Source organism: Antennarius striatus, chromosome 7 (assembly GCF_040054535.1).
Source record: "Antennarius striatus isolate MH-2024 chromosome 7, ASM4005453v1, whole genome shotgun sequence".
Taxonomy (NCBI): domain Eukaryota; kingdom Metazoa; phylum Chordata; class Actinopteri; order Lophiiformes; family Antennariidae; genus Antennarius; species Antennarius striatus.
This window is the reverse complement of record NC_090782.1, coordinates 21,269,030-21,283,464: the sequence shown is the minus strand read 5'-3', so window position 1 is coordinate 21,283,464 and position 14,435 is coordinate 21,269,030. Positions and strand designations below refer to the sequence as shown.

General features: G+C 38.8%; 1 protein-coding gene and 1 long non-coding RNA gene across 2 annotated transcripts; one reads left to right on the top strand and one right to left on the bottom strand.

Moving 5' to 3' along the window:
• Window positions 1-550: 550 nt before the first annotated feature.
• On the bottom strand, window positions 551-3,864 carry LOC137598741 (uncharacterized). The gene is made up of 3 exons (XR_011036724.1): window positions 3,294-3,864; window positions 2,516-2,776; window positions 551-982 (listed from the first exon to the last, which is right to left on the bottom strand). It is a non-coding gene; the product is annotated as an uncharacterized lncRNA (long non-coding RNA).
• A 773-nt stretch (window positions 3,865-4,637) lies between these two features.
• Window positions 4,638-13,077, top strand: ak4 (adenylate kinase 4). The gene is made up of 5 exons (XM_068319187.1): window positions 4,638-5,032; window positions 6,716-6,835; window positions 8,808-8,980; window positions 9,236-9,354; window positions 10,558-13,077. Exons 1-5 carry the CDS (start codon window positions 4,891-4,893, stop codon window positions 10,682-10,684), a joined length of 681 nt encoding a protein of 226 aa, XP_068175288.1. The 5' UTR covers window positions 4,638-4,890; the 3' UTR covers window positions 10,685-13,077.
• Window positions 13,078-14,435: the final 1,358 nt, after the last annotated feature.

The window sequence follows — 14,435 nt, the reverse complement described above, 5'->3', positions numbered from 1 at the left end:
AAAAATGCTTTATTGCAAAGAAGACATCCAATGACGTGTCTCAATGTTTTTAAAAAAAAAAAAAAGTTTATTAAGATGCGATGTGCAAATTGAATCAAATACAATTTCAACTATTCACCCAGATCATCGCCCAGATCATTTAAAAAGTTAATTAGCGATGGATCGCCATTATTCTTTTATTGTGAAAACAAGGCGTGTGAAAAGACATTATTTTTACATCACGTATTTAAAACTAGGAACGATATTGAAACAATCATGACAAATGTGCACTTGAGTCGTTATAACAACCTCTTCAGTGTAATATTCAGAGGATAATGAAACAAACTTCAGCGACCAAAAACACGTCATTACTAGATCTTTAGCTCCCTCTACTGACAGCAATGTGGAACCACCAATCAGGATTACCTGCCACTTCCGTTTATACCGGGGGTGTCAAGCTCATTTTCACCGAGGGCCACAGCAGCATCATGGCTGTCCTCAAGGGGCCAGTTGTAACTTATGAATGTAACTAAATTTAACTCAATGTAATGTAAAATAAACGTCACTAGTCTTTAATGTTAAATAACTCTGAATTTATTACTTATTCAAGTTACAAACATTACAGTTACACAGAAAATTGTTTGCTTGTTGCTGTGGTATAACACAAATCCTTTTAATTTGTCCGGTTATGAAACCCACAGAACTCCATCAATCTTTGATCAAACTATTCAAGTGAATAAAGAAAAATAACATCAAACACAAATTAGAACATTAACTTTTTTCAAAATGGGCTTAATTACTGCATTACTGGGAAATGTATATTTTAGTCAAAGATCACTTTTGACCTACAGTATTTATTTTTAGACACTGACTTTTAATACTCTAGCGGGCCACATAAAATGATGTGGTGGGCCACATTTGGTCCCCGGGCCTTGAGTTTGTCATCTGACACGTGTACCAACGGAACCAGCGAGGGAAAGCCCAGTTCTTATACCAGTCAAGGCTGTAAAGGTGAGAAACACAGCATTATTCATGAACTCATATGTTTTTTAAGGCAAATTTGCATAACATGTCAGTTGTAACTTTTATAGCACTATTTTATTGCTGCAAACATCTTTTTAAAATTCACAGAATTATTAAAAGCAGAGATAAGAATAAAAGAACTCAGACACCTTACAGGAATGTCAGTTCTTTAATTCTCATACTGAAGCAGAGGTTGTGATAAGTAGATACTTATCATCATAAGTATCTACTTATGATACTTAATGTTTACAATGGTAAAAGATAGGTTAGTCATAAATAAAAGGCCATATGCAGACAGATTCAACAATGTTATCTTGTATTGACCAAAATAAATAAATAAATAACGGATTGATATCCCCTAAACATCTTATAAATATTTATCCCACAATGTGTTTCTTCTTTTAGGGTTCTTCAGTTCGATTACCTGAACGTGATTTGTTTCACTGCAAACACTTGTGTCAAGTTGGCAGCCATCCTTCAGTTATCACAGTACTGTACCTTCGATGGGGACAGCATCAGCACTGTGATAACTGAACCAGGGCAGCCTGTACAGTCTAGCAGTCCATGGGTTCACTCCATTTGTCATCCACATGTAACGTCTGAGCTTCAGGTCAACTGAAGCAAAGGTAGCAAGATGTCCTTTGTCCATCCTTTATCCATCGTGGAGATTATTTGGTGGTATTGCATATAAAACACATGCAAATTGGATCCCAGTCACTTGTTTCCAAATATAAGTCATAATATCCCATTACTGTGACAGATATATCTATAGAACAATTAAAAAAAATGTTACACTTTAGCCATTTATTTGAATGTTTAGCACCTCAACCCTTGAGGGTGGAATTAAGCCTTTTACTAAGGCAACTTAGCAATAATTAAAAAGAGTTATCTGAAAAGAATACAAAGTCAAAGTACATGTCATTGTTTGATTAAAGGAGCAAAAGTAAACGTATTTCCTAAACGAATATGTGAAAACTGCAAAAATTAAATAAAACTTTGTGCCTTATCCCAGTTTCTTTTATATTGCATACAAACCCATGTCAGAAAAGTCCAGGTTTTATGAAAGTGTTTCAGCAGTGAGACTTGGAAGTAAAAAGAGGTTCCTCCCTCATGCACCTTAATCAGATCAGGGGAAATACTTGCACAACTGGTTTTGATATTTTTTTAACACCTTAAGTTACTCCCTCTGTGTTGCAAAACTCTTTTGTTTAATAAACGTCTACTAAGTGTACTAAGTGTAGACTATTTCATTTGTAGACAGTTAGCCGTGTCCAAACCTGCATCTATAGCTTGAACTTAAGACTTAATGAGTGTGTATTTGTGATTGCAAACAGCATTGTGTAATTCTTAGAAATGGGATGACAATGCATGATTTGAAATAATTTTTTGAAAAAATGTTATATCAGTTAGTAATTATTCTCCATTCTGCTTCTGCACAGACGACTCATCTAGTTTTTAAAAAAAAAAAAAAAAAAAAACTTGAGACAAACTACTGTATATTACTCAAACCAACCACAAGGCCGAGTGACGTCAGACTTGTTATGATTCTCCTCACGGGCTCCGCCCCTCTCGGCGCGCGCTGCCTCCGGAGCGGTGCGGTGGCGTAGCTGGCGCGCGTCGCGGCTCCTCCCCTTTGTCAGTAAGCCAGTCCGCCCTCCGCTTCATGTAAACAACTCCATTAGCCCCGCTGCTCACGGCTCAGGCCGAGAATGTCCTGTCAGACGTGAAAAGCGAAGCACCAATGCAGCCTAACTACTAAACGAGACTGGGTGATCTATAGATTGGCACGAAGAGGGGGAAAAAAAAAAAGAAAAAAAAAACCCGTGAAGAAAGCGCGTCCATATTGCGTGAATCCTCAATGTAAATAACACCTAAAAATGGCTTAAAATGTATCCGAACATGAAAGTTTACAGACAATAAAGACTTAACGAGCCGAAAATATATGGAAAACAGCAAAAACCGAGCTCCGTGCTAAAGCTTGTTGCTGTTTTCTACAAATGAACAAAAGTTAGCCCAATCCAAACCCCACCGTTATAAATGTCCCTCCATAATAACATGCATACGTGCTTAAATTAGTCTAACTATGCTGTTAGGAGGTGCAAAAATAAACAAACAATGAATTCAATGTTGGGGTTTTTTTTTTAATATTGTGCAGCCACACGTTAACGCCCAGCATTGCATACACACCCCTTTCCTAAACAAACACCACTCCGTAGAATCAAAACAGAATCGTTTCTTCTTCAACACATCCATCCCACATTAAATGTAGAGCAAAAATATGTGTCACTTACCTGTGATTTTCTCCTTCGATCGCCCGTGTTTACATGAATATCTTTAATGACGCAGCAAGACCACACAGAGCAACGTGATTGTCGCCATTTTTTGTTGTTATTGAATTCTCTAAAGCCATGTGACAAATTGATTATGGTTTTTAAAAGCAGGCTTTCCACGCGTGGAGACGAAAACCAGTTGCGCGACGCTAATAAGGTTAATCTTCTCGGTTGCTTGTCTGATGGATTAGTCTGGGTACTCCACTGACTGAGGAGTGAAGGCTGTGCGCAATATTTGACAGCTCCGGGACGCTGCCGCCGCCGTATGGTTCGCAACAAGTACTCACTCGATTCTTCCCGTCTGCAAACGTTGCGCGGAATGACAGCGACTCATGTGCTTTTCAGTGTCCACTGCCAGCACTGGGGGAAAAAAAAAAAAAAAAAAAAAAAAAAAAAACCTCACAAACGCACAAACCCGCAAGAAATAATAAAAGCGAGCAAGTCCAAGAATCTTCCATATTCTCAATTAATGGCAGGCAAACGCGTTATAATGGGATAAATTGAATGTATTAAGTGCAGAACTGAGTTTCGATTTTGTAAAATTCCACGCAGTTATTTTGGAAAGTTTTGATTACATTAGAGGAATAATAGATTTTATTTTTTTTAAATGCCACTTTTTTTTAAAATTTATTTAAAAGACAGAAAGTGACATTTATTTTGTTGATCTGTAACAAAATAATAGCATGACATTTTTCACTCCCCGGAAGACCTTTGTAACGTGCATATTATGCATATTGAATCTTGTCAGTCAACTGCTCCACCCTGTGGTGGACTCCCTTTATAACAGCACACAGGACAGCCACGGCTGGCCGCCGCTGTCTGGGCTTTTTGTCCTGCTCGAACCGACCCAGAACGCGTCGCGGACGCAAACCTGGTTCTGTGTTTTTACGCACAACACGCCTTGAAGGAGTTTGCACGATTTAACCCCCATACTCTTTACAGCATGTCAGCGATGGCAAACATTTAGACCTTCCCAGCTATTCTCGTCAACTATCTTAAATTCATCAAACTTCAAACGTATCCAGTTTCTGCGCAGTGACATTTTTCTAAGGACGTTTCTACATTTTTTTTCCTTCTGAGTCTCCAATCAGCGACAGTAGCACCATGCCGTTGTTGCGCACCTTATAGAAAACTACAGGAACCAGTTTACCCTGCAAACTTCGTGTGAACCCGTCATCCGCATTTTTTATGGATGATTTGCGCAGAAAAACGGGGCGTTGTAGCGACTCCCTCATTCATTTGCAGAGGACAGGCTGTGTTCTTAAAGACGCAGACCGGTTTAGTGTATCCAGAAAGAAAAAAGACTGGAGGGGGGGGGGGGGAGAAAAAAAGGAAAAAGGCTTTTCAGAGCAGGAGCGGGATGTGCGCAATGAGTGGGCTGTGCGTATATTAAGGAATCGCACACTTCAGTAATTATCTGAAATTTACTCTGACGAGAGAAGTTTATTATACATCCGCGGGTTTATTTAAAGCCTGCTGGCGTCGTCCTTCGCACAAAAACAATACAAGTTGTGCGTCACGGTAGGTCTTCCAATTGGAGCCAGTGTTCGAGGGAAACATGGCTAAGTTTTTCCGAGCTGCAATCATGGGTCCACCAGGATCGGGAAAAGGGACGATATCCAAGAGGATTGCGCAGAGCTTCGGCCTTCAGTATCTGTCCAGTGGTCACTTTCTACGAGAAAGTATAGCGGCGAATACAGGTAGGATGCGTCTACCCAAATGTCAACAGTGTGGTGCCAGCATGATGTCCAAGTATGCAGAACGAAGTGGATCAAATCCATCTCTACAGATTGTCGTCAATTTAACGATTCTTCACCTTCGTTATACATAAATATCACAATTTTCAGGATAATTCCTCAACGATTTCTTTCTGTATCTTAGGCTTTCTTAAATAAACGCCCCGGATTTTTCCATAGGATATCATTTTTCTGTTTTATCACATTTCTTCGACGATGTGTCTGGAGTCTCTCTAAACCAGGGGTCATACAGGGGCCACAATTTACACACAGAGGGGTCAGTGTTCAACATCACGCACGTTTCTTGAAATAAAGTTGTTAACCTTTCACCAGTTATCCTTCGTTTGTCATTTACACTATTGCTCTGAGTAAAAGTCATATGTAATTTTAAATATTGTGCAAATCATGCTTACATTTTAAATTTCACTGAATTTTAGGCTGCGATGCATAGAAAACACAAGCTTTTTCACTTTCTAGCATAACAACACATAAAATACTGTAATATAAGTCATTCTAATATTATATGCAACAGTTTAGAGCAGAAATACATACAATTTAAGCACAGACAGGAACTTCAGAGATATGTTCACCCCAGTGCTACATCCTGGAATATGTTTACTGATTGATGGTCCACTTCCAAAATGTCCAACTTCCTCTGGAGAGGCTGTATGGCTGCAGCCAGATTACACACAAGAGTTCTTTTGACAAATCGTATTCATGTTTTTTGAGAGAGTGGAGATGATTCATTATAACTAACAGATAAAAAAAATGGGATGTCCTCTAATGGCACACCTTCCTAGTATCACTCATGTGGTCTGTATGGTAGAGGATGCAACCTGCTGGCTTCACTGAGATGTCCTCATGCGACCATGTTTCCATCATGACCTTGACCCACAATTTTGTCCAGATGTCATTGTGCCTTGACCAGACAGATACCTGCTCACTTGACTCTGTTCTGCCCCCTCCAGTATTACCTTCTTTATCTCCTCTCTGCTCAGCGTGACAACACAGGAGTTAACCACTGGTCCACAACACCAACACATCCTTTTAGATATTAACAAATGATTGATTGAGCCCTAATCCACATTGGATTAGGGATATTTTATGCAAGTATTACATCACTCATTAAGTATTCACGATAGCCGTTAAGCATTGTTCTTAAATAGTATCACCTCTGCTGCTGCACACACCTGTCAGAGTTAGGCCTACTTCATGTAGGGCAAGTCACTCATTGCATTGAAATCTTAATTAAACCATGCACATGCATTTATGATTTAATTTTTTGTCCCTCCAACCGTTCGTCTTAATAGTTCTGTCTCATTACTGTCTCCCTTCTAGAACAAAATGATCTCCATACATACTGATTATAGACTTAGCGTTACGTGCAATGGACAACAAAAAGAAAACACATGTGCTTAGTTTCTTTTGTGGTTTCAAACAAGTTTTTGGATAAATAAACAGTATTTATTTCTGTCATTAAATGATGTGTCATTAATGTTGATTCATCTTCCACTATCGTTTTAAATAAGACAAAAAATAATGGTTACAGAAAATAGTATTTAGAGATATTTATTCAGTAACTACTGCACTCAGGTCTGCTCTTTGTATTTTTGGACTGAATATCATTATGTATGTGTTGTACCACAGAAGCCGGCCTGCTGGTGAAGACCTATGTGGACAGAAGTATGCTGGTTCCTGACCATGTGATGACCAGACTTATGCTGCCAAGACTGGAACAGCTGAGCGGCCACAGCTGGCTGCTAGACGGTATGAAATGTGTTGTTTACATTGAAGGGCATGGTCGGTATTTTATTCTCCATGTGAACTGTGGAAGACCAGCTTTTCATTCCTCATCTCACAGCAGCCTCCATCCCCTGCTTTCATTTCTAGGGAGAGGTATTTTCTTAACAGTGCAGGATCACGACCAGTGGGGGGGTGGGAGGGACTGCCGGACATTCCGTAAATCTGATTGGCCGCTCCATATGCCAGACCCAAAATCTGGATACTCTTGGCTATATTAGAGGCGGGGTCATTAGAGTATCCTCTTTGCTTACACCCTCACATGTTCAGAAAATTGGGAATGTAAAGTTCAATATCTCCATTACATGTGATGATTAGTTAAGCTGTGACAGAATGTATGAGAGTAACTGGGAATCTGAGGCACGGGATCCATCAATAGCCTGTTTGTATGCGGCATACTCTCAAATTAAAGTAGTCAGATGGTTTTTATTTAATTCAAGTCAAAGTTTGTTGGAAAATCCATTTAAAAAATTTTTTAGAAGTCAGCTGGAGGCGTGTTCAGCAGGTTTCCTGTCCTGCAAGTTTAACAAACTATATTTTTTGGGAAGAATTTATTGCTAAAATGGTGCTTTTACTTTTGTTGCAATCTCAATGGGTCATTATTGTTATTACAAATATCTATATTATTACAATCCACATGTCAAAACATCATCAGCTACTGTTTATAGCCTCTATAACACACTTTTTATCCCCCAGGCATGTACAACAAGTAATATTATGCTGGTTATAACTGGCTCTATATTTTATTAATTAAATTCCAAAACTCAAAACAACATGTTTCTGCTCTTTATCTGTGTTTAGTTGTTGACTTGAAGCATTATTTCAACTTTAGCCGTTCAACTTTTCAAGAGATAATCATTATGACAGACTCATAGGCACTATTTGATCTTTAACTTTGAAGCGTCATCTCTGAACAAATAATTTGTGTGTAAAGAGAGGAGAGAGGGCGACTGAATCAAGGTTAAACACACACAAACCCACAAATAGACGTCCTCGTACTCCCATTTATCTCAGTTCAATATGCTGAACATGTGACAAATAATCGGGTCTTATTAGTCTCCACAGATTTTTGATCTGGTCGGTGTTTATTTTGAGACAGGAGGTGTGTCACACATGTATATATTTGTATACACATATACTGTACTCTATATAATTATCATTTCCTGCTGCCTCATGTTACCCCGACTTAGTGTCATCGATCAGCTGTGATAAACCTAGTACTCTGGCAGATAACGGCTCCTATCAAAGGAGCGTTCGGCGTGGATGTTGGTTCCCATGGTAACATAGACAGTGAGGAGGTTATTAACTGAGAAGGAGCTGAAATATTTGTATACCAAAGTGTAATAAAGCACAACAAAATGCTACGCCCACTGGCTTCACAACCAAACAGCACATTTAATGGGTAGTATTTCAGTCCTCATTAACTTTTAATGCTTCTCCTAATTTATTCAGTGACAAAACAAAGAGATAGAACTAATGCAATGCCCAAAACAGGAGGGCTGTAAATCTCAGGTGACACAAGTGGAATTGTACAACATTTTACTATATTTTCAGTGTGTGTGTGTGTGTGTGTGTGTGTGTGTGTGTGTGTCCGTCCCATTAGCACTGATGATGGCATTAATCTGCGTCCTCCTGGACTGGCAGAACTGGTTTCAGAGGTGCAGCGGGTTGATGCATCCATCTAGATTTTTAGTCCCATGACTTTGCTTTATCACCACCATGATGTTCACATTTGGAGTGAAAGGTCTCAGCCCCCATTGGACTGGAGTGGCGTGAAAACTGCAAACATGCTGGTGTCTCGCAACAGTTTCTGTTGTCCTTGTGAATACTCTGTATGACAATAATAGGACACTGAACTGTTTCATGTTGAAGCTACCACCGTCCCTCCTTTCTATAATTCTTCTTCTCCTTCTCCTTCTCCTCTTCTTCCTCCTCTTAGGATTTCCTCGTACTCTCTCTCAAGCCAAGGCCCTGAACGATTTGTACCAACTTGACCTGGTCATCAGCCTCAACATCCCCTTCGAGACTCTAAAGGACAGACTGAGTGATCGCTGGGTCCATCCGGCCAGCGGTAGAGTCTACAACATGGGCTTCAACCCGCCACGAGTACAGGTATCAAGAGCCAACTAGCGATAGTGTCGTCACAGTAGGACATTTCATCTGCTAAAAGAGGTCTTTAAAAGCTAGAACCTCAGTTGAACTTATGCTTTTTTTTATTTTCATAAATCCTGAAGATCCTGAGATTGATACAGCTGTGACTACAGATATGCATCTGCCATGACCATCATGTTTATTTTGCTGCACTGTGCAGTAAAACTGTAAGATTCCAATACGATGTCTTGAAGTGACCTTTGGTGTTTTCTTCAGGGTAAGGATGACATCACCGGGGAGCCGCTGATCCAGCACGATGACGACAAACCAGAAGCCTTGATGGCCAGACTGAGACTCTACAAAGACGTGGCAAAGCCTGTCTTAGATTTATACAAGTCAGTGAATACTTACACTCAACAAAAATATAAACGCAACACTTTTGTTTTTGTTCCCATTTTTCATGAGATGGACTTAAAGATCTATAATTCATTCCAGATACACAATATTACCATTTCTCTCAAACATTGTTCACAAATCTGTCTAAATGTGTGATAGTGAGCACTTCTGCTTTGCTAAGATAATCCATCCCACTTCACAGGTGTGCCACATCAATATGCTGATCTGACATCATGGTTAGTGCACAGGTGTACCTTATACTGCCCACAAGAAAAGGCCCAACCTGAAATGTGCAGTTTTGTCTCACAGCAAAATGCCACAGATGCCACAAGCATTGAGGGAGTTCTTGAAAGCTGAAAATGTCCCAGTTCTTGCATGGCCAGCATACTCACCAGACATGTCACCCATTGAGCATGTTTGGGATGTGCTTGACCGGCGTATACGACGGCGTGTACCAGTTCCCACTAGCATCCAGCAACTTCTCACAGCCATTGAAGAGGAGTGGACCAACATTCCACAGGCCACAATTGACAATCTGATAAACTCTATGCGAAGAAGATGTGTCGCACTACATGAGGCAAATGGTGGTCACACCAGATACTGACTGGCTCTGAGTCCCCAGACCCCCAGTAAAGCAAAAAAAACCTGCACATTTCAGGGTGGCCTTTTATCGTGGGGAGTACAAGGTACACCTGTGCACTAACCATGATGTCAGGTCAGCATCTTGATGTGGCACACTGTGAGGTGGGATGGATTATCTCAGCAAAGCAGAAGTGCTCACTATCACATATTTAGACAGATTTGTGAACAATGTTTGAGAGAAATGGTAATATTGTGTATCTGGAATGAATTAATAGATCTTTAAGTCCATCTCATGAAAAATGGGAGCAAAAACAAGAGTGTTGCATTTATATTTTTGTTGAGTGTATTTACTATCAGTTTGTGACTATAGAGATAATCAGATGTAATATTGACAAGTCTTATTATTTATACAGAAAAGTAATATTAGGATGCTGATGAGAAGTGTATGCAAATAAAATATTTCGGAATTTATAAGGAATTATGTGCATCTGGTAGTTCCTTAAATATGTTTTTTTGGTCTTTTTTCAATGAATAAGTAATTTATTAGCTAAATTATACCAGTCTGTTATTTAGTTATCAATATTCTAATGTCTAATTTCTTCCTCTGTGTGTTTTCTCAGGACACAGGGAATCTTGCACTCATTTTCCGGCACAGAAACGGATCGGATCTGGCCATATATAAACTCCCTCCTCAGCGCTAAAATGCACACGCAGCCCTCAGGTGCCTTCCAAAGCCAGTCACCGTGACACTTCTCTAAATGTAAACACGTGGGTGAAACATCCGGAGGCTGTCAGGCGAGTTTCCACTCACCGGCCCCAGCCCTTAGTTTCCTCATGATGTGTGAGTGACTGACAAAGACCCTCACCAAAACTGTTGTCGTCCATGGTGTTTGTGATGCAATCATTTGCTGTCTTTTCAATGTTTGCACCCACAGCTTTATCCATTATGCTGATTTCAGGCCTTTTTATGGTGGACAAGTTCAAATCCTTCAAATAATGCTAAAACTCATCACTTTTGTTAATCGCCTTAATTTTACAGAAGCAACTCTATACTTTTTTCTCATTTCTCTTTTTTTCTCAATAATTTTCTTAATTCTGAGATATTTGAAATTAAATCATACCTCATTCAAGGAGGCTTTAGTGAAACAACAAAGAAAAAGGAACACATTTTGTAATTTTTTCTTCGTAGCAGTTCTCCAGTCAGATTTTATGACTAGAAACCAAAGATAGTGTCTGACTCCAACATTAATGTGCACTATATATCATAAAATTATTGTTGGTATCAATATCAATCTAAATAAAACTACATTTGGAGATCTTACTTCAACATTCTGCAGTCTGTACACATTTGATTAAATATAGTTCAACCTTCAGTGGAAAATTGGCGTAAATTAAAAAATAAAAAGGATTAATTGTTGTAATTATTACTGACATGAAAACAAGAAGTGTTACGCAGATAAAATGCTTCCTCATCTGGTGAACTCATTCTCTTCACTTCCCTTAAAAGGTCTTCCTGTCCTTTCTAGCAAGGATAAGTGCATCTGCAATATCCAGCTTGGATGTTTTGAGCCTTTTGTGCATTTGCTGACCGAGGCTTTCAACATCATGGCGATAAAACAGCCGTCCACTGTTGATGGCTGTATCAGCCACTCATTACTGGACCCTGAGTCAGAAGAACAAATTGACATCTCATCCTCTCTCTCTCATCGTTCTACTTTCTTTAATAGTTCCGCAAATTGAGCTTACTGTAGAATAGAATAGAATAGAATAGAAAACCTTTATGGTCATTATACATTGTATAATGAGATTTGTAACGTCCTGCAAGGGAAGTGTGCAGTTTTGTCTTCATGATCTAATGCTGCAGACAATTTGATTATGAAGTGAATATTACTGTGGCTTCACGTTTGAAGCTAGAATTTGAGTACCAAACACTGACAAACTTTCAGTTCCCACTTTGGAAAATGAATCTTAAAAGATACACATAAAAAATTTACAAAAGATGCTGAATAAGAGAAAAAAAACATGTTCAGAGCATTTTTTTAAACATCAGCAAAGTTTAAAATAAATTTCAAAATTATTTGGGTTGATTTTCGATAAAATGTTTGAATCTATGCAAGCCCGAATGCTGTTCTATGTACAATTCCTGCAATCGGCCGTTAAATAATGCATCTCCTCTGCAGAATCCACTTTTAATCCGCTCAGATTTTCTTGAATATTTCTATGCAAAGATAATTTTATTATGTAAACTGCAATTCTTTACTTTGCACTGAAATACTGCAAAATAGTCGGTATATGATCTGCAAACATTAACTTGCAGATTTATCCAGTGGGCTTGCATTAGACCTCTGCAAGAATCCCCTGACAGCACTTATAGTTTTGACCGGGAAGAAGACAAACAGGCATATTATACATAAACTACAGCTGCCACATAGAGTCAATTAAATAATTGGCTGATTTAAATAAAATTTGTCATCACTTAATTGTTTCAGTGATTTTTTTAGGTGATATGGTTTCATAAATATTAGGAATAGATACTTTTCTGAGTTTCCTCCACTGTTTCTAGACATCCACAAATACAGGACTCTAAATGACCCAGGGTGATTGGCTCCCTGTGAAGACCAGAAGCCTATAAAGGATAAGGGACAAATAGAAAAATGAATGATTGTAAATTGTAACCAGTGTTCAGAAAATGTAATGCGATGCAGTGTTTGTTAAACTTTCAGATTGCTGGATGTAACTTCTGAAAACAAGAAATTTTTAGGATTCTGATGAATATGTAACGGTCCTATTTATCAGATCATCTGAATGTATTGTACAAAAAGAACAAAGTTACAATTGTTAACTCTGGACTTTTCTTTTTGCAAGTGATTCGGAATACAGAATTGCTTCTTTATAATAAAAAAGATATGTCAACATATACATTTTTTTAACAAGGACCAACCAGTGTGAGGAAAAACCAACAATTGAGTTACATTATTTTATTAAGAGGTCAAAACTGTCTTGTGATGTTTTTTGATGGAGTTTTTGTTTTGTTGGTTGTTGTATGTTGTGCGGACTGATTATGAGATTGTCCAAAGATACCCCCTGCCCCAAAGGAAAAAAAATAGAAAACAGACCAAAATATTTGATTACAACAAAAATAGCATAAAATGCTGTTGGATCCAAAATGTCTTAGTGTTCTAAGATGAAGCATGACAGCTATGAGGTTTGATAAAGTGGAGATGTGTTGTAGGTGGTGCCTCTGAGTCACACTTGGGTGTCATGATGGGGATCACTACATGCCTTTGTGCTTGGTGTGTGCTGTGGGTGTGATGGGAAAGTATTATTACCACACCCCACTGCGGTTATGTAACACTGCAGTCCATTTATGCTTCACTATTTTAGCAATGCTGCCCAAACATGTTACCTGCAAGGAACAATAAAAATCATTTTCTCACAGCTTCGTGTGTGTGTGTGTGTGTGTGTGTGTGTGTGTGTGTGTGTGTGTGTGTGTGTGTGTGTGTGTGTGTGTGTGTGTGTGTGTGTGTGTGTGTGTGTGTGTGTGTGTGTGTGACAAGCTCCACTCCCGTGGGGTACCTGATGTACACAGATGACGTATTTGCGTTTGATATACAGTATTTGTAATTTTAAGTATTTCTACTTCATTCTACACCTACTCCACATTTTGGAAGCCGTTATTTCACTTTCTTATCGTGCTGTATTTATTTGGTTATTTAAGTAGCTAAGTTGGATACTCAAAATAATTTTAAAAAAAAACAAAAAAACAAACTAATATAAATGCAGGAAAGTAATTAAAGTGAAGATCAAGTCCTTTACACTTGAACGCATCACTTCTAACACATGATATGAGAGACTCGTTGCTCATCCTCAAGATGTTTTATTGGCTTTAATAAGGTGTAAGACAGGAAGCAGCAGGATAGTGCGTTGACTTGCACTGTACGCGAGAAGCTGTGGGATGTATCTATACCTCCTGCTCTTATGTAATCCTCTCAGATCTGTAAATAAACCCCATGTGTGCGTTACAGCTTGCTTGAACTCCACTTCCACTCCTAAGGATTAAGGTCTCATCCGTGTGTTTAACGCTGAAAAAACGGCGCAGAGCTGCGTGCGTAGAAATGACGGACTTTACGCATTCATTCAAACACATTCATTTTTTATTTTTCTGTCCGCTGAACCAAATTGAAGCTCACTCTTCAACCTGTAAATAAAATTATAAACTCCAGCGACAAATCAGGGAAGATTATCTCAGGTTATTGTGGCGGTGACAATTTATACACTGTCAATATCTCAGTGCGTATGAACGTAGGAAACGTCGTCCTCGTGTGAGCCAATCAGAGGCCGAGTAGGGCGGGTCATAACGTCGCCATAGTAGGAGTGATAAATATGCTTCCGAGGGCACTTTTATAATTACTATACGTTTGTTTTTGTTTTGTTTTTAAAATACAAGATTAGAAATTTCTTGTAGAGGAATTTTAAAAATAACATGCAATTCAAAGTA

Excerpts from the sequence above, each read along its gene's own strand:
- ak4 (XM_068319187.1), top strand. The coding sequence starts at position 4,891 with ATGGCTAAGTTTTTCCGAGCTGCAATCATGGGTCCACCAGGATCGGGA. Across the intron at positions 5,033-6,715 it reads AAGTATAGCGGCGAATACAG|AAGCCGGCCTGCTGGTGAAG; the intron begins GTAGGATGCGTC and ends GTTGTACCACAG. Across the intron at positions 6,836-8,807 it reads CCACAGCTGGCTGCTAGACG|GATTTCCTCGTACTCTCTCT; the intron begins GTATGAAATGTG and ends TCCTCCTCTTAG.